This window comes from Ursus arctos, unplaced genomic scaffold (assembly GCF_023065955.2).
Source record: "Ursus arctos isolate Adak ecotype North America unplaced genomic scaffold, UrsArc2.0 scaffold_37, whole genome shotgun sequence".
NCBI lineage: Eukaryota > Metazoa > Chordata > Mammalia > Carnivora > Ursidae > Ursus > Ursus arctos.
The window spans coordinates 13,577,600-13,597,246 of NW_026623053.1; the positions used below are offsets into that span (position 1 = coordinate 13,577,600).

Here is a 19,647-nt window from a genome sequence, read left to right on the forward strand (position 1 = left end):
TACCCTCGTTTTCTTTTATACTTGCCAGAAAATAATGTGGAAGCTGTAGCATCAGGGAGAATGATAATGCCATGACCTTATGACTATGCTCTTGTTAATTTCCAAGACTCTGAAGGGAGTATGTGACCCAAAACTAATTTTTATATGCATTTTACCAAGAGACTGTAAACTGATTTTCCTTTCTTATTTTTACAATTATCATACAGAAAACTTGACTTTCTTTTTTGGTGTATAGTTCTACAAATTTTAACCCATGTGTAGATTTGTCTAACCGTCTCCACACTCAGGATACAGAACAATTCCATCACCCCAAAAAACCTGCCTTGTGCTATCAGTCTACAGTCATGCCCTCCCCAACCCCAGTGCTTGGCAACCACTGATCTATTGTTCATCACGATAATTTTCTTTTGAGAATGTCATATAAATGGAATTATACAGCACTTAACCTTTTGAAACTGGTTTCTTTCAGTTAGCATAATGCTTTTGAGATTTTACAAATTGTTAAACGTATCAGTAGATCTCTCTTCCATTTGTTGTGTACTATGTAGATGTACTATAGTTTGTTTATCCATTTACTGACTGAAGGGCATTTTGGTTTTGGTGATTATGAGTAACTTCTTTTCATTTGTGAATGTGCCTAAGTTTCTATTTCTCTAACATAAACACTCAGGAGTGGGATTGCTGGGTGCTATGGTAGTGTAGGTCTCACTTCCTAAGAATCTGCTGAACTGTTTTCCAGAGTGACTGTACATTCTGCACTCCACCAGCACTGCAGGAGAGTTACAGTTTTTCTGGAACTTCTCAGCACTTGGTATTACTGCAGATTTTTATTCTAGCCATTTTCATAGGTATCTCATTGTGGGTTTTTTTTTTTTTAAAGATTTTATTTATTTATTTGACAGAGATAGAGACAGCCAGCGAGAGAGGGAACACAAGCAGGGGGAGTGGGAGAGGAAGAAGCAGGCTCCTAGCAGAGGAGCCTGATGTGGGGCTCGATCCCATAACGCCGGGATCACGCCCTGAGCCGAAGGCAGATGCTTAACCGCTGTGCCACCCAGGCGCCCCCTCATTGTGGTTTTAATTTGCATTTCTCTAATGGCTCATGAGGCTGAAAGTTTTTTCATGTGCTTTTTTACCATCATTATACCATCGTTATATTACCATCATTACACTTAGGTAGAGTGTTTAAGTCTTTTGCCCATTATATAATTAGATTAGTTTTCTTACTGTTGAGTTTTGAAAATTCTTTATATACAGTAGTTCCTCCTTATCTGTGATCAACTGCAGTCTGGAAGCAGAGGACCCTCCTTCTGATGTGTCGTCAAGATATCAGTAGTAGCCTGGCCCCGCATCACACTGCCTGCTTCATTTACCTCACTCCGTCTCATCACATAGGTGTCTTATCACCTCACATCATAGGAAGAAGAAGAGTGAGAGCTGTACAATAAGATATTTAGAGAGAGACCATATTCACACAACTTTTATTACAGTATGTTAAAATTATTTTATTATTATTGTTAATTTCTTACTGTGCCTAATTTATAAATTAAACTCTGTCAAAGGAATGTATGTACAGGAAAAAGCATAGTATATGTAGAGTTTGGTACTATCTGTTGTTTCAGGCATCCACTGGGGTTCTTGGAACGTATCTCCCATAGATCAGAGGGAGCTACAATATTCTGGATATAAATCCTCTATTGGATAGGTGATTTGCAAATATTTTCCTGGTAACTTAGCTTTTCCTTAAAATTATCTTTCACAGAGTTAAATTTTGATAAAATAATTTTTTTCTTTTATGGGTGGTATATAATATACCATGACTAAGAAAAATCAGTGCCAAACCCCGGGTCCATATTTAGGGAGACCGCATTGACACCTGCTCCCTGGAATGCTCTTCTCTGCCTCATCCTCCTGGTTGTCTCCTTCAAGACCCAAACTTTACTTCCTTAGGAAAGCTTTCTTGCCCCTTTCCTGTTTGCCTCCATGGGCACAGTCATTTCCTCCTCATTTGTGCACTCTCTGTGAACACTTATCTTCCCAATTATGATTTCTGGTTCCTTGCCCCTTCCTACCAGGCAGGGGACTCCACAAAGGTGGGGTCAAACACTGGCATTATTCAACTTTGTATCCCCAGTGCGTGGATTAGTACGTAGTGGGTGCTCCACATATTCACTGAAAAAACCAAATGACTAATTTCTAAAGACATTATCCTTCTATCCTTAATGATTATAGGTTGCACCAGGGACAATTTGAGGATCTATGAAAAAAAGTGTCCTTGCTTGAAGAACATTTAAAAACTATCCTCAACTTAAAATTAAAAGTTTTTTATTCTTTGAGAAGTCTGTTGATTTAGTCATCTAAATGGGCTTACTGGAGAACATCTTAGAGGAAAAGATATAAGGGAATGAATGAAATTCATGTAGCATCATGGGAGATTTTAAGTAGCTAAAGTAATTGATACCAACTGATGATATTGAAAAGTAAAACTAAATAATTCTATCTACTAAAGTTAAGTTTTTGTTCATTGTCAGTATGTTAAAGTAAGATCCATATCATCAGAATTCTCGAGCTTCCGACTTATTGATAGCCACTAACTATATGAAGAGGCTCTGGGGAACCAGCCCCCTAGTTGGGGAGAACATTCATATACCAAGATACATACTCTGGGAATGAAGTTGCGTTCTGACGATGATGATGAAATCTTCATAATTATATGAAACAGCCTTTTGTCACCATATTCATAGGAAGTTAGATATATTTGCTTTCATTTATTCTTAACAGAACAGGACAACAGAGCCAACTCCAGGCACACTTCTGAATGTTAACAGTTTGTCTTGGTATTTTTGGTTTCCTCTCCCTGGATCTGCCTTCCCCTACCTCCACACAGTCCCACAGTCCTCTAGCTCTGTTTGTGGACATGGCATACAAGGGATGAGAGCTGCCTTTAAGGGAAATAGATGAATTTGGGGTTTTAAGAACGAGAAAAGTCGGGATTGGTGGATCCGTCCGTCATCACCTTGTCCCAGTTGAGGCATACTTGGGAGTCAGGAGAGGAATCTGAAGGTCAGAGATGAAAGGTCTGGTAGAGATAACAATGGGGAGAAGGGCTGAAATTGATAGGAATACTGACCAGAACTAGGTGTGAACAGGAGAAATGGGATAATTTTGGGCTAATATTATGAAAGATGGATTTACAGGAATAACTTGCTCTATAGAAGATACACTGGTGGACCAAGCCAACTCTCCCCTTGATGCTGGAAAGGGTTCCATGCTGTCACTCATATAGTCTTCAACATCCTCATCCCTTTCTTGATCTTATCTCCTTTACAGACACTCAGGTTTCTGCCTACTAATACCCTCTGTAGGAATAGGAAAGAATCTGAAGTCAAACATTAAAATTTGAGGGGATTATACTTCACGATGAATTTTAGTCACTACATCAGCTTAACCAGTCATTGCTGTGTTAAATTTAAAATCTCTAATTGTATAATGTTAATGTTAGTGTTAATGTTCTCAGTAAGCAGATAGAGAGAAATACTTTTGCTTATAGGTCTTTAAGATATATATAGATATAGATATATATCTTAATCTCCAGTCCTGAACTTGAAGGGATTGTTTCTTTCTGTATTCCTAAAAATCTGTGAATCTAAAGTTACTAAATTTGTTTCTAGTAAGTAGCACTGCAGTGCTCAAAAGTTTGTTATACACTGAGCAGTTCAAACATGTGCGTACAGTCTAGTTTCCAGTTGCTATCTACTAGAGTCACATGTGCAGTCAAGGCTTATATGCATCAGTTGGGCTCTGGTTCAACCCTCCACCAACACCCCCCACCCCACCATGCTTCTACTTCACCTTGTTAATCTAGTGCTGATTAGGGCCTCCAACAGGTCAGATTTTTCAGAGCCTTTTAATTCCAAACAGCCTCTGCTGGGATGTAGCCATTCAGCAAATCCTTTTTAAAAGTCTCTAATACCTAGTTAGTTGACTGGATTAAAATAAACAGAGTATTCATAATCTTCAGATTCTTTCGTATAAATGTACAACAAACTGGCAATGGTTAAGGATCTAAGCCTCAGAAGATTCAAACTGATAATTCTTTAAATATTTGGTTGACATTTACATAGAGGGACAGAGAAGAGCAGATTTTACATTACTAAAAAGTATGTATAGATTCAGAATCACTCAGTTATCTCTCTAAACCTCTCGTTGAATATTCTAAGTTTAATTCCAAGTTTGGAGGGGGGCATACACACTGTCCTGAGTGTGTGTGTGTGTGTGTGTGTGTATATATATATATATATATATATATACACCCAAAGATAAACTCCAAATGGATGAAAGACCTTGATGTGAGACAGGGATCCATGTGTGTGTATACACACACACACACACACACACACACACACACATACACACGCACACAAAACATACACATATATCTGCAGTTCTTCTTCTACAGTTTCTGTGTGCATGTAATTTTGTCGAACCAGATACCTGGTAGCAGAGTAGAGGGCATAAAAATAAATAAATAATGAATAGACCCCAGAAGGTTGCACCATGCCATGCATTATTTAGTTTCAGAATTTCAACAGAGACTGCACGTGCACATTGCCAAAATACTCAATAGAGGGAGGTCAGCTCTTGGGGGGGAGAGTGTTTCTTTCTCCTCAGGGCCCATTTGCTTCTGTAGGAACAGGGCCAATTTATATTTCACAGATGTGTAAGGAGGAGGGTGTGAAAACCTTAACAGGCACCATTGATGCTTTGGTGCCCTTTTGGATGGTTGCCTGGCCGTCTTGACCCATGATCTGGCTCTGACTAAGTTCCTACATTCATCATGGAGGAGCCAAATTATATTTAGAAAGAGTGATAGCATGTAGTAGTGCCAAGACTATATATAACATATTAAATGGGAGGGTGGGAATGGTGTGGTTGAGAAATGCCTATTTGAGTATTCAGAGCAGGTGGCATTAAAGTTACCCAAACCTTTTCTTCCCCTAGGTATATAATGTATTCTGCATCTGTAGGGTCATAGTGGGACCCAGGAGACAGATACTAACAAATCCAAATTATGAAATCAAGAGTGTGAGGAAGTGGAGAATACTACCAAGGGAGTGGTTGAAGTGATTATTATAGAGGCTGTGCTAGGAGGGGGGTGGAGGGGCTGGTGGCTGGGCTGGGTTTGAAGAGCACCTGTAGTGGGAGAATGGAAGTGAAAAGGTCAGACAAAGAGAGGTTGGTGGCATAGGGGACTTTCTGATATTGTTCCTCAGGTGGAGTGATGACAAGGTCCATGGTAGGGCTCTGGCAGAGAGGTATCCCAATAGAATAGGAATGAAGGTCTTAAGGGTTATGGAGTAAAGGACATTAGAGGCTAGGATATTGGTTGGTTCATCAGTATGAATATTGAAGTTGCCTAAGATGATGATTTGCTCAGTATGGAGAGGACCAAGCCACTGCAGTCTTCAGCGTGGAGGAGTGAAAGAGAAGAATATAGGCAGCAATAATGAAGAAGGAAGATGAGAAGGCTTAGCAGTCAGCAGACACCTAGTGAAAACAAAGGGTGTTAGTATGAGGGCAAAAGAAAAGTGATCAGAAAGTGGTAAAGAATCACTGAGGCTTGTCCTTCTCCTATCAGCCCTCCCCCTCTCCATCTGTCAGATGAGGGCTGGGAGAATGAACAGCCTTCACCCACTGGGAGGGCAGTGGGGGAAGCAGGAACCTTGGACAGAGTCAGGTTTGGGGAAGAGCAGGAGATAGATGTACTGTTCTGTGAAAAAGTTAATAGAGTGTTTGTTTGTTTGTTTTACAATGGAATGGAAATATTAGCCAGGAAAAGTACAGAGAATTTGGAAGAGATCAGCAGTGGGAGGAAGAGAGTTTCCTAAGGTAACACAGTACTACATAGAAATGTACTAATCCAAGAGGGAGAAGGGTACAGGACATTTGCTTTGGGATGGTGGTCTAGGTATCAGGAATAAGAGGCGTAGGGGATAAATGTGCCAAAGGGCAGCAGAGACTGGCTAATCCAGCTGTGAGTGGTTCCCATGTACTGGTTGATAAGGTAATGTGATTTTTGCTCCAAATCTCTTTTGGACTGCATGTGCTCATGGGCCACATTTGTAAGAACTTTAGGACTCCAGCATCTGTTTAAACTTTTAATCTATTTCAAATTATTATCACCAATTATGTAACTATCACTAATTAGTTCTTGAGTTTTAAGAAATAATATTAGAATATTTATTGGAATTGTACAATAATTATTACTAAAAATTCAGCACAACTTTCCATCATGCTTCAATAGAATTTTTTTGCCTACTATTACACAGTAAATACAGATTCCATTTTAATTTTTCTTCAGAAACAAGTAATTGAATTATATGAAATTGAAAGTTTGTGTTTCCAGCACAGAATCACTGTTTGGATACTTGTGATAGGACTCAGACCTCAAATGTTATCCTAAAATTTTAGCCTTAACAAAAATCAAAAATAGAAGCCCCATTTTAAAAAAATCACTGATGCATAACTAAAAATGAATCACTGAGTACTTTTAGCTGACATGTACATCCTTTTGGTGCTTAATGGACTCAAATTGCTCAAGTAAATATTACCATTGATGCTACCCATTTCATGCTAGGACCTCTGACGGCACAATGGGAGTTTGGGAAATTGTAAGGACAAGTGACATATCAGACGCCAAATCTGCCTACCTAATAGTATGTGTGGAGGAGATTGAAACTTTGATTCAGTAATGTTTTTGTTTAAAATGTCCAGGTCTTAAAAACAAAACTGTATTTTTGTCTTTCTTTGTCCTTGGGGTTTTTCTGGCTTGCTTTCTTAAGAGTAATTCTGTCAGACCTATAAATATAGAGAACAAATTGAGGGTTTCCAAAGGGAAGGGGGGAGGGAGAATGGGTGAAATGGGGGATGGGGAGTGGGAGATACAGACTTCCAGTTATGGAATGAATAAGTATCACAGGGTTAAAAGGCATAGCTTAGGGAACATAGTCAGTGATGTTTTAATAGCGCTGTATGGTGACAGATGGTAGCTACACTTGCGCTGAGCATAGCATAACATTTAGAGAAGTTGAATCACTATGTTGTGTGCCTGAAACTAATGTCACATTGTATGTCACCTATACTTAGATAAAAGAATATTCTGATTACAAAGTGTGAGTTGAAATTTAGATATTCCTTATGAATTTAAATATTAAAATCTGTTATTGTGGAAATGTGACAATTGTCCCTTACACCAAGGACCCCATGGCTCATTGAGAATGGTTGGGAGTTCCTGTGAAGCACACATTCTATCCCATCTTTCTTCCTGCTCCGTGTCTGGATGATGCCTCTGTCCTGAAATAATGTGTGCTCAGAGGGGCTCCCCACTAGCCCAGAAAACAGCTGTTGGCACCCTTGCCAGGATCCCCAACAAACCGCAAATAAAGAGAATAGTGGGTGGAATTGTGAGGTGACCTCTTACCTTGGGTAAACTTTCAAACTGAAATAATTAAATTGGAAAGAATAGTGCGTTTTTGTGGTTTAGAAAAAGATAGATTTACCTGCATGCATTGGCGGGCCGGTGCCCAGGAATCTGGGCTGCCCCTATTCATCTGATCTAAAACAAAGGCAAGTCACCCAGCATGTGGTTTACCTGACCTGTGGGCCCTGACAGTTGGTGTCAAGTGAAGGAGTGACTTTTCCCCCTGGTCCCTGGAGTAAGGCTAAATAGTCTTCATATATTTTGCTTTTCCTTACTGCAGGACATTTGTGAAGATATTTCGGATCATGTGGAGCAAATCCATGCCCTCCTCGAAACAGAGTTCTCCCTGAAGCTGCTGTCCTACTCCGTCAACGTGATTGTGGACATCCACGCCGTGCAGCTCCTCTGGCACCAGCTCCGCGTGTCTGTGCTGGTTCTGCGGGAGCGAATTCTGCAGGGCCTGCAGGACGCCAATGGCAACTACACCAGGCAGACAGACATTCTGCAAGCTTTCTCCGAAGAGACAAATGAGGTGGGTATTTGAAGCCAAGTAGTGTGTTATCGAGTGTGGCCATTGGAGAATGTTTTCAGTTCAGAGATGTGGCATAGGAATTCTTTGTAGGTAAATAATCAGGTCCTGAGCTGGGCTTTGAATCTAGGTATAGTGACCAGAGGCTAGGGCACTTCTGAGGTGAATGAAACTTTAGACCAGAGTTAATTCACATCTGATAGTTTGCACATACCACCCATAGTAGCTTCTTCCCCATTCAGTGATTTGATAAATATTTATTGAGCACTTACTATGGCTAGGCACTAGGTGCTAAGAATATAAGAGTGACCAAATGTGGTCTTTGCCTTCAAGGAATCTAGTACCCAATAAAGACAAAAGAACAGACATTAAGGGCAGATTGTGATAAATCCACATGATGCCACTGGAAGACAGAGAAGGGGCACCTAATTCAGACAGGAAAGCTGTTCCAGAAGTGAGTCCAACCTGGGATCTGAAGGAGAAGCAGGATTAGACTGGGGAACAGAGGTTCTAGCCAGAAAGAGTGGCATTATCAAAGATCCAGAAGTAAGAGAATGACAGGCTCAGAGAGCTCTAGACAACACTGGAGCAGAAAGGTCAAGGCACCAGGATTTGAAATTATAGGTGAGCAGAGGTCAGATTATGAAGATGAAAAGTCATATTAGAAGAATTGGACTTTATTTTAGGGACAACAGGAGAGTTTGTTTGGGGAATTGACATGATTAAGTTCATGCTTTGAAAAAATCATTCTGGATACAGTGAGTCAAATGAGCTTCAGAATTTACACAACCAATGTGTTTAGATTTTTTGTACTCATATTAAGAGTAGTTTAAAGAGTTCGTTGTTGTCACTTTTGATGCACGGCTTAAGAATGAGCACTGTGGGGGGTACCTGGGTGGCTCAGTCGATTAAGCATCTGACTCTTGATTTCAGCTCAGGTCATGATCTTGGGATCGTGAGACTGAGCCTCATATCGGCTCCACACTCAGCATGGAGTCTTCTTGTCCCTCTCCCTCTCACTCTGCACCTCCCTCCCACCCCTGCTTGCACTCTTTCTCTCTCTCTCTCTCAAATAAATAAATAAAATAAATAAATAAATAAATAAATAAATAAAATCGTAAAAGAAAAAGAATGAACACGGTAAATTTGAATCCAAATGAACTCTCCTCATCCCACATAAAATTGACATATATAGGAGCAAAGCATTGTGCTAATAACTAAGCAAGAGCTGTGTGTATGTGTGTGTGTATGTGTGTGTAGATAGCTAGATAGCTATGGTATATAGAATCATAGAGTGTGTGTCTGTGTGTATAGTCCCTTGGCTCTGGACATCCGCATTAGTGCCCTACCCTTGGTTTTGTGGAAAATAGATATTGTAGAAGTTTATAAAACACTTATATAAATGCATAAGATTAAAAGGCCTTATAATGAGTGTTGCATAATTCAGTATTAATTAATGTTTCAGTGGCTCCAACATTTTCAACAACACAAAACAAATGTGTGCCTATTCTCATAAATGATTTATACTTCTTGATTATTGTTTTCATAATAACGGTGCTCTTGCCATAGCAAATTCCACGCAGGCCCTGGAAGTTTATGAGAATCAAAATCTACTGGCCTCACTTCTAGCTTTATGTTCTTCGTTTTCATTCAGCTGTTCCTGTTATTGTGGCAGTGAGGGAAGTGATACAGACTTTGGTAGAGTCCTCTTTTTAATCATAGAATGCATACATGGGTGTATGTGGTGCCCAGATGCCATCCCTCCCAGACGGGATCCTTAGAGGGTCCTTGACTGGGATTCTTGTGGTTCTGGGAGACTACAAAGAATTCTGGAGTATCCAGCTCTGCCCTAAGTGTGGTATTCATGAGGTGTATGCCATTGAAGTAGAGATGAGGATTGGGAAAGATCTCAATTCTGAAGAGCTTCTTCTTTAGCTATCTACCTGCCATCCGCAATCTGTACGTATTTTGTTGTTCCTCTTGTTCCTCCTTGTGTGTCCTGCTGGCTCTGCCCAACATCCAGTATTGATCAGTCATCAGATCTGCTCACTTTCTACCCCTAGAGGGGGGCGTAAGAAATCATTGGATAAAATCAGTTCATTTTACATTTTTGTTCATTAAATAAACATTTACTGATCATCGACTCTTTGTTGTAGAGCAGGAGATATAGCAGTTGTTCTAGGGCTTATTGTTACTTACCATCGTTGTTTGTGGAATACCTTCATCATGCACTGATTTGCACTGGTGTCATTCAAGAGACGGTAGGTAATGATGAAAAGTCGTTGAGGCTGAGTAATTGTCCCTGGCCACTGCTTTATGTTTCTAGTTTATATTAAGTAGTGTCCATAATGGTTCTCACAATGTGAGCTCAACAGTTATTTACAGATTTGATTGGAAACAATTTAGTGCATTGTCATATTTGAAATTCAAGAATATGTTGTGTGAGGCGTAAAAGAACAGTGGATTCTTAGCTGTCTCCTTTGTGGATATTTTTCTGTGAATTGAAGCACTGTTTCCATTACCAACCTTCCTAAAGCTATGGAAACCTATTTGTGCCTCTAGTGTGACTCCATGAGAACATTTTAAAGACTAAAGTTTTATTTGTTTCTGCCAGCCAGCATACTGGGATTGTGGAAAACAGGAAGGGAATTAGGATAAAATTCTAAGCTTTATCAGAACGAATTCAGCTGTGAAAGATTTGTAGAATGAAGAGGGAAATGGCATTAAACAGGCTGATAAACTGAAATAGTCGATGTCCTTCCAGTGAAAGTGAATTCATTTTCTCTTCTTGTAAGCTAGTTGAGTTTCTGAGCCACATTAAAGAATAAGTTGGAAAGTTGAGAAAGTGGCAAGTTCTATCTTTGCAAAAACAAAATGCATAAACTTCATTCTTTTATTTAAATATGACACATCATATTTTGTAAGCAAATTAGCAAATGTTTTGCTAAAACAAAACCAACCAACTAAACAAATAAAAAATAGGGCAAAGCTCAACATTGTATAAAAAGTGTGTTGTACTGAAATTTTTTATATTTCAGATACTTTGATAAGCACTTTATTGTTTCATTTACTAAGGAGGGTAAGAGATATTAAAAATAGTCCCATTTTATAGATGGAAAAACTGAATCTGAGAGTGGTTAAGTGACTACCTAAGGACATAAATCTAGACATAATTAAATAGAACAAATAAAACCAGCTCATAATAGATCTCTGTTGTAATAATAGTAATTTTCCTCCTTCTCTCCTCCATCCATCCCTCCCTTCCTTCCTGCTTTCCTTTCTATCTCCCCTAAATATTTATTGATTTCCTACTATATATATATAAGGCACTAGGCATTCAAAGATGAATAACACATGTCAGGAATCACCTTCATATTCTTGTTAGATCCTCAGACAGTTCTAGGAGGTAGGCAGGAAAGGTGCTGTTACTCTTATTTCACAGGTGATACTATTGTATCTATCTTACAGGTAATAGGACTGAGGTTGAGAGAGGTAAAATCACAGAGGTAGTGATAACTGTTAACAATAAGAACACGGTAGCCAACAGTGATTAAGAATTTACCACATGCCAGATGGTGTGGTAAGTAAGCCCTTTACCTCCACGATACTTACCCTGTCTGTGGGAATGCATTTGTCCTTCCGGAGCACGTACCCAAAGCACTTTATGTATTCTTCTGTTAGCCCTTGTCATAGGTCCATTTGTATCATGACAGAGTACGTGCTAGATTTGAACTGCATGAGTGTTGGTACCAGATTAGAATCATCTCTATCTCCCCTAGCACCTTATTTGTATCACTGTATATCAAAATCTGATGAGCTGAATTGAATTAAATAATGCAGATAATCACTGCTTTAGGGATAGAAGAGGGAGATACAATCGGTGGACTAGGATTAATCTTGGAAATTAATCATTTGACTCATAATTTTAGCCTGTAGAAAATGGAGATTCTTAAAAATAATTACTATAGTATAAATAAAACATATTAAAATATTTTTGTGTGTTTTCCCCTTGCCTATAAGAGAGTAAACTTTGCTTTGGTTTCCGTTTCCCTATCATTACTTGCTCCTCTCAGTCTACTGCTGCTCTCCAGAACACGTTCGGAGCCATAGAATCCCAGCATGGTAGGCCTAAAGCGAATCTGATCAAGAATCTTGGGGCGCCTGGGTGGCTTAGTCGTTAAGCGTCTGCCTTCAGCTCAGGGTGTGATCCCAGGGTGCTGGGATCGAGCCCCACATCAGGCTCCTCTGCTGAGAGCCTGCTTCTTCCTCTCCTACTCCCCCTGCTTGTGTTCCCTCTCTCACGGGCTGTCTCTCTCTCTGTCAAATAAATAAATAAAATCGTTAAAAAAAAAGAATCTAGTTCATGTGGTCTAAAGACTCAGGGGAGCTGCAGCATTCTGGTAAGAGGTCTGTGAATGTATATGTTAGTAATTGAAGTGTAACGAACACCATGTAGTGAGATTAGGGGAGGAAGGGTCGGGGGCGTACAACATTTTTTACTGTACCCATGATTAAAACAGTAAAATTCTATTTCCAGCTCTCTTCTCAGTAAGAACACTAAGTCAGTGTACAAAACTGACCTTGAAGTAACAGTGAACACTGATAGAACTTTGGGGCATTTTAATAGGGAGATCTTCAAGTCTCTAAATTATGAATTTATCTCCTATTCATTGGTAGCAAAATGTAGTGTTAAAAAAAGAAAGATCTAAGAAGACATTTGAAACTAGAGCTTCAGTTTACTTAATTATGGGTGAGGAACAAAGCAAAAATTTTGTTTCAAATTGGGGGGGGGGGGAAGTGTCCTTGATGTCTCAGAGAAGACTGAAGCCAGCAATAAAGTGAATAAATCACCATCCCCATAAAACATAAGCTTCATCTGAGGAACTGCTCGATAACATACTAAATCAAAGTATATTTGAGTTGAGACGTTGTTGGGCAGCCATGACACAGCTAATGGCACTACACAATTAAATGTGATATTTCTGAAGTAAAAAAAGGACTGTAAAAACAACGTGCACTCTTCCTCACCTCTCTACCCACCTGAGACTATTACATGCATTTGAAAACTCTCTGGGACAGTGGTCCAGAACAAAGCAACGGGGCTAAGAATATTAGTATTACTAAGGAATATTTTAAGAAATGAAACTCATTATTCATCTGCTCTGAGATACTTCACGGAACTTTCTTTTTAAAAAATTGCCTCTGCATGGTAAAAATCTAGAAAAAGTACTTTTGAAGAATGCTCTTAATAACAAACTGCATTAAAAACAATGCATGGGTAGATGCTTATCATTTGGTCTTTAAGATATAAAATGGATGCACTGTTTTGTTTTTCAGGGAGGGATTTTTTCCACATTAAAAATGCAGTCTTATTAAAAATAGTTACCCCTGAGTGACAGTCAGCCATGCACAGAAATAGTTGGCCTGTTTGGGAACAGGATGGAAGAGGGTTCCCTTTGGGGCACCAGGTGTTTTTGAGTATGGTATTTTCTTTTCCAAAGGACTGGCTAGGGAAGGGATTTTCAGGGGAAGACTTAGGGAAACACAGTCATACCCTATTATCTGAGATGTAGTCTCATATACCATATATTCATCTAATATCTTTTATTGAGTACCAGTTATATTGCACAGTATCCCTGATAAGAGGGGTCCTTGACTGTCACAGTGGACACCAGATACTTTCCCAGGGCTATAGAAACAGGTGACTGACACTTGTAGGGATCTGATTTTTGCCTGAACTCTCAAATTTCTTTTTCTGTACCCATCATAGAAACACTTTTACTTAAAACCTCTTTCACCTCACTTCAGTAGCTACAGTGCTGTACTTTTATGATAAAAATGATAGAAAATATAAGCATGATAAGCCATGATAAGCATGAAAGCCACATCAATTCCATGATAAGCCATGATAAGCATGAAAGCCACACAATTCCGTTTAGATAATTTTTATTGAGATTGGCAGTTAATAGTGGTTTCCCATTTTTTTGCAGTGTAATTTAGCATAGGGATGCCTCTCATTCTGATGAAACTTGCCCCGTCAGTATACTTGATCAGTAAAAGTAATAATAAGTAATGAGTGAACATTCATTGAATACCTATTCATGTGCCAGACTTGTGTCTTACATATATTATCTCCTTTAAGACTCACAACAGCACTTGACATGGCTTATCATTTGCATTTTGCAAATGAAGGAAATGAGGTTTAGTGACATCAGGCTACTGGCTCATGGTCACATGGCTAATTAGTGGTAGAGCCAGAATTTGAGTCTGAAACTTGGGCTTTTAATCACTAGAGTCAACTAAAACTACGTAATCAGAGGAAGAAATTACATGAAGGCGTAGAGTCACATTCCAAAACGTCCTCATTCATCGATTCATTCATTTATTCAACAGATTCATCTGTGATTGCTTACTCTATGCACATCACCATGCTAAATGTTGCAAGTGTTCTGGTGAGTCAGCCATTTTCTATGTGATTTATACTCCTGTGGTACTTATAAACCAATGGGAGAAACAAATGAATCAAATAATCACAATAGTATTTATTTACAGATTGAGGTAAATGCTTAAATGGAAAATAACATAATTTTATGAGAGCTTATAAGGAAAAAATTCTGACTTAGGTAGGAGTTAGGAATCTTGAAGAAGTGAAGCTTGCTCTGAGGTCTGAAGGTTGTGTAAGAGTAAACTAGTTAAGAGATGTTGTAAGTGGGAAGCTTTCTTGAGAGAGGGAAATAGCATGTGCAAAAGCCCTGAGGCAGAAGGAACTCATTATGTTCAAAAACTGTAAGGAGAACACTGTGGCTGGGTGCAGCCAGGGAGGGGAGAGTGGCTTGAGAGAGGCCTCTACATGTCTGTTCTTGGAAGGGGTTGGGTTTTTAACCCAGCAGCAGGAAGCTATTACAGGACTTTAACATCATGTTTGCAATTTGTAAAGGGGCAGAGGGAGAAGGAGAGGGAGAGAATCCCAAGCAGACTCCCTGCTGAGTGTGAAGCCCAACACAGGGCTCGATCTTACCACCCTGAGATCATGAAACTGAGCTGAAACTAAGAGTTGGATGCTTAACCAACTGTGCCACCCAGGCGCTCCTAGGTTACTCTTTACAGTGTGGTAATGTGGAGAACAAACTGGAGGAGGGGGTATGTTTGTTTAAAATAATATCCAATGAATCAGAGAAAATTATTATGCAGAGGTCAATGTGTGGACTCTGAGTCAGAAAGCCTCCATTCAAGGCCAGTTCGGCCCCTAGATGCGAGGCCATATGCGGTTATGTACCTTCTTTTGGCTTAGGCTCCTGTTATATAAAATAGGGACAATAGTACAGACCCCAGAAGAAAGTTATTGTGAGGATTAAATGAAAAAGTAGTCGTAGTAATTAACCATCCCCATTTATACTTGAGGAAACTGAGGTTTAGAAAAGTGAAATGAGGCTTATTATTATTATTATTATTAATCTGAATGTTGTGGAATACCACTGAAGGGAGTAGGAGATAAAGGCAAGGTAATGGTGTGAAGGGAGAGAAAATTTCCAAAAGCAAAAGGAACAAATGAACAAAAACCCAGTGTGAGGTCCCAGAGTGGCCAGATCTTGGGATAACCTGGCGGTAGGACACAGGGTTCAGCAGCCATGTGACTTCTGGCTTCAGTTTGCTCACCTACTTCCTTCTCCAGTACAAGAGAGATCTGGGGATATAACGAACGACCCTTCACTTTCAGTTTCCTTCCATTATCTCCTAAGGGGCTAGATCAGATCAGGTTGTCCTTAGCTGGTAGACATAAAAGGATTCCAGGGCCCTTCTGTCTTAAGCAAATCGTCAATCAAAAATCTCCCCATTTGTTGTGTGAGATTAGAAACCTCATTAGTGATGAGGGATGCCTGGGAGGCTCAGTTGGTTAAGCAGCCAACTCTTGATTTCGGCTCAGGTCATGATCTCAGAGTCCTGGGATTGAGCCCTGTGTCGGGCTCCATGCTCAGTAGGGAGTCACCTTGAGGGTTCTCTCTCTTCCTCTGCCCCCTTCTCTTAAATAAATCAATAAATCTTAAAAAAAAGAAACTGCATTAGTGATGAGACAAAACCCTTCATCACATAATCAAAGATTAAAAATACTACCTGTGAAGCTATTTTTTTAGCACAGGGGGTTTCAAATCAAACTGGACTCTCTTGAATTATAAATAACAAGGGAGGGAGGCAATTGGTACATAACATAACAAATGGGAGTGGGGGAGAAAAATGCATGCAGAGAGAGGGGACAGGGACTAAGATGGTGCATTTTGATATTCATTACTTTTCTCCAGGATTTCCTGTGTTTATCTTCAAAAGGGTGGGTACAAACAGAAGCTGGTCCTGAACTGTATGCAAATTCAGAGTTCACCTTCCTGTGATTCGTGAATATATAGTTAACATGACACACTTACTGTAATTAATTATACCACTTAAATGTATTTATTGAGCATCTTCTATAAGCTAGCCACTGTGGTAGGTCTTGGAGTGATAGCAATATGTAAAGCAGATCTTCATGGAGATTCTACTCTTCTATTACTTTGTTCCCAGAATTTTATTACTTAAGGCATCATATAAGAAATGCTTACTAAATGAACTACAGGCTATTTTAAAATGGAAAGTTAAGGCAAGAATGGATATTCTTGGCTCAACCTTGACCGTTTCTATCAAGCCTCTATTCTCCAGATTAAAGAAAAAATCCTAAAATATTTAAGAACATAAAGCAATATAATTGATTAATATGCTTTTCTGTATGTTAAACCAGAAGCAATTGAGACTGCTGCATTTTTGACCTTTACAGTGGCCTCTGCTGAGATTTCATTTGAATAGCAGTTGAATGTAATCGATGTTGCATTTACTGAAACTGTTGCCCTTGTCTGTTTCAGGGCCGGCTTGATTCTCTAACAGAAGTGGACGACTCAGGACAGTTAACTATCAAATGCTCTCAAAATTACTTGTCTCTGGATTGTGGTATTACTGCTTTTGAACTGTCTGACTATAGTCCAAGTGAGGATTTGCTTGGTGGCCTAGGTGACATGACCTCTAGCCAGGTCAAAACCAAACCCTTTGACTCTTGGAGCTACAGTGAGATGGAAAAGGAGTTCCCTGAGCTCATCCGAAGTGTTGGATTACTCACGGTGGCGACTGACCCCGTCCCTTCCAACTGCAGCGAAGCAGTTAGTGAGGAGGCATCTCAAGTATCTCTTTCAGCAGATGACAAAGGTGGATGTGAAGAAAACAGTGCTTTGACAGTCGAGGAGCCACTGGGGTCATCTTCAGGGGAAGCTCTGACAGATGCTGATCAACGCCCTCCTGAGACTGTGAAGCAAGAATCCAGTTCCTCCTCCCAACTTGGGACAAAGAACCAACAGCCTCTGCCTTGTGAAAATGCAACTCCCAAGCGATCCATTCGAGATTGCTTTAATTACAATGAGGACTCTCCCACACAGCCCACATTGCCCAAAAGAGGGCTTTTCCTTAAAGAGGAAACTTTTAAGAGTAATCTGAAAAGCACTGATGGAAAGAAGCAGATGGCTGATCTCAAGCCTGAGATGAGCAGAAGCACCCCTTCTCTGGTGGATCCTCCCGACAGATCCAAGCTTTGTCTGGCGTTACAGTCTTCCTACCCCAACAGCCCTTCTGCTGCCAGCCAGTCGTATGAGTGTTTGCACAAGGTGGGGGAGGGGAATCTTGAAAACACTGTCAAAAGTCACATCAAGGAAATATCCTCCAGCCTGGGAAGGCTTAGTGACTGCCATAAAGAGAAACCTCGACCTAAAAAGCCACACAAGGCCCCAGGAGAGGGGCCTCTGTGCCCAACGCCTAAACGGGGAGTGGGTTCAGGCAAGCCAGCTGAAAGCATGAGGAGCTCAGTAGTGCCGAATGGAATTCCTTCAGGTACTCCCAAGGCCATAGAGGGGCCAGAAACAGATTCCGTTTCCACATCTTCACTCGAGCCATGTAATCAGAGGAGTCAGAATGCCGAACTGCCAGTACAGTCAGAAACATCCAGCTCACCACCTTTTACTCAAAGTAGCGAATCCTCTGTTGGCTCAGACAGCATCGTGTCTCCAGTACCCCTTCTTTCAAAAAACAAAAGCAAAAAAAGTTACTCCTCCTCCCCAAGTCACGTCACCAGGAATGGTCAGGTGGTAGAGGCCTGGTATGGCTCCGACGAATACCTAGCACTGCCCTCTCATCTGAAGCAGACTGAGGTCTTAGCGTTGAAGTTGGAGAACCTGACAAAGCTTCTGCCTCAGAAACCCAGAGGAGAAACTATCCAAAATATTGATGACTGGGAACTGTCTGAAATGAACTCAGATTCTGAGATCTATCCAACGTACCATGTCAAGAAGAAGCATACGAGGCTAGGCAGAGTGTCCCCGAGCTCGTCCAGTGACATAGCCTCTTCCCTGGGGGAGAGCATGGAGTCTGGGCCCCTGAGTGACATTCTTTCTGATGAGGAGTTGTGTATGCCTCTCTCTGGTATGAAAAAATACATCCATGAGAAGTCAGAGAGAGCTTCATCCTCTGAAAAAAATGAGAGCCATTCTGCCACAAAATCTGCTTTAATTCAGAAACTGATGCAAGATATTCAACACCAAGACAACTATGAAGCCGTATGGGAGAAAATAGAGGTAAGGTGGTCTTAACTTGCAAGATTTCTTACTTGATCTTTGGAAGTGATGCTGGGAAAAGGTCAATCCTTCCCCATCCTCATTATAAAATGTGTTGCCATGTTTGATAAGCCTGATTCTTCAAAGAAGAAAAGAAAAAGCACAATGATCACTGCGTTGTGGCAGAGTATGCATCATTAGGAACTACCCTTGGCAGTGCGTTAGCTTGCTGTGTCCCTGCTTGGTGTAGGAATCCCTGTTGATATTGCTCACGCCTAACATGGCTCCTGATGAATGGTGGGCCCCTTTGAGTGGAATACAAAATACGGTAGAACAGTAGCCGTGCACACACCAGTACTTCAGGAGTACATGAATGGAATGTTGTGGTCATCCTCACTGATTTTTGGTTTGTTTGTTCTAACCCCAGAATAGCTTACCATTCCCAGTGTTAACGCCCTATAGAAATAGACCAGATGTTTCCAATTTTGGGGGGGAATCTTTGTATTTCTCCGGTCTTTCTCCTTTTTGAGGCCTCTGGCTAATAACCGTGCTTCCTATACTGTGTACCACCCATGGGTTCTGAGATGGGGAGATGATATTTTGGGTAAATCTGTACATTTATTTATTTATTTGTTTATGTTTTGAGGTCCAGAGAGTGTATGCACACACACAGGGCAGGTTGAGGGGGCGGGGGGAGGGGCAGAGGGAGAGGGAGAGAGAGAATCTTAAACAGGCTCCATGCCCAGTGCAGAGCCCAACACAGGCCTCTATCATCACCTGGTCCTAAATCAAGAGTCAGTCGTTTAAGTGACTGAGTCACCCATGCACCCCAAATCTGTACTTTTAGAATGGATTATTAGATGAAATCTTTGAGGACCGATGTCAGAATTCTCAGGACTGAGCTCCATAATCGAAGCTGTGATTACACTGGATAATAGTATAGTACACACGGACAGGCTAACCTGGAGGAAGCAAATGAAGGTTCGTGAAGCGAAGGAAAAGTTAAGGGCAATATATAA

The 19,647-nt window shown here is 40.5% G+C and overlaps 1 protein-coding gene across 4 annotated transcripts in view; it reads left to right on the forward strand.

Annotated features, from left to right (window-relative positions):
* AKAP6 (A-kinase anchoring protein 6) overlaps positions 1-19,647 on the forward strand; it is a 457,477-nt gene that overhangs the window by 182,707 nt on the left and 255,123 nt on the right. For all 4 annotated transcript variants that reach the window (XM_057306386.1, XM_048222174.2, XM_026513573.4 and 1 more), the window contains exons 3-4: positions 7,761-8,012; positions 16,898-18,649. In XM_057306386.1, coding sequence (XP_057162369.1) covers positions 7,761-8,012; positions 16,898-18,649 — 2,004 coding nt within the window. The remainder of the gene's footprint in view (positions 1-7,760; positions 8,013-16,897; positions 18,650-19,647) is intronic.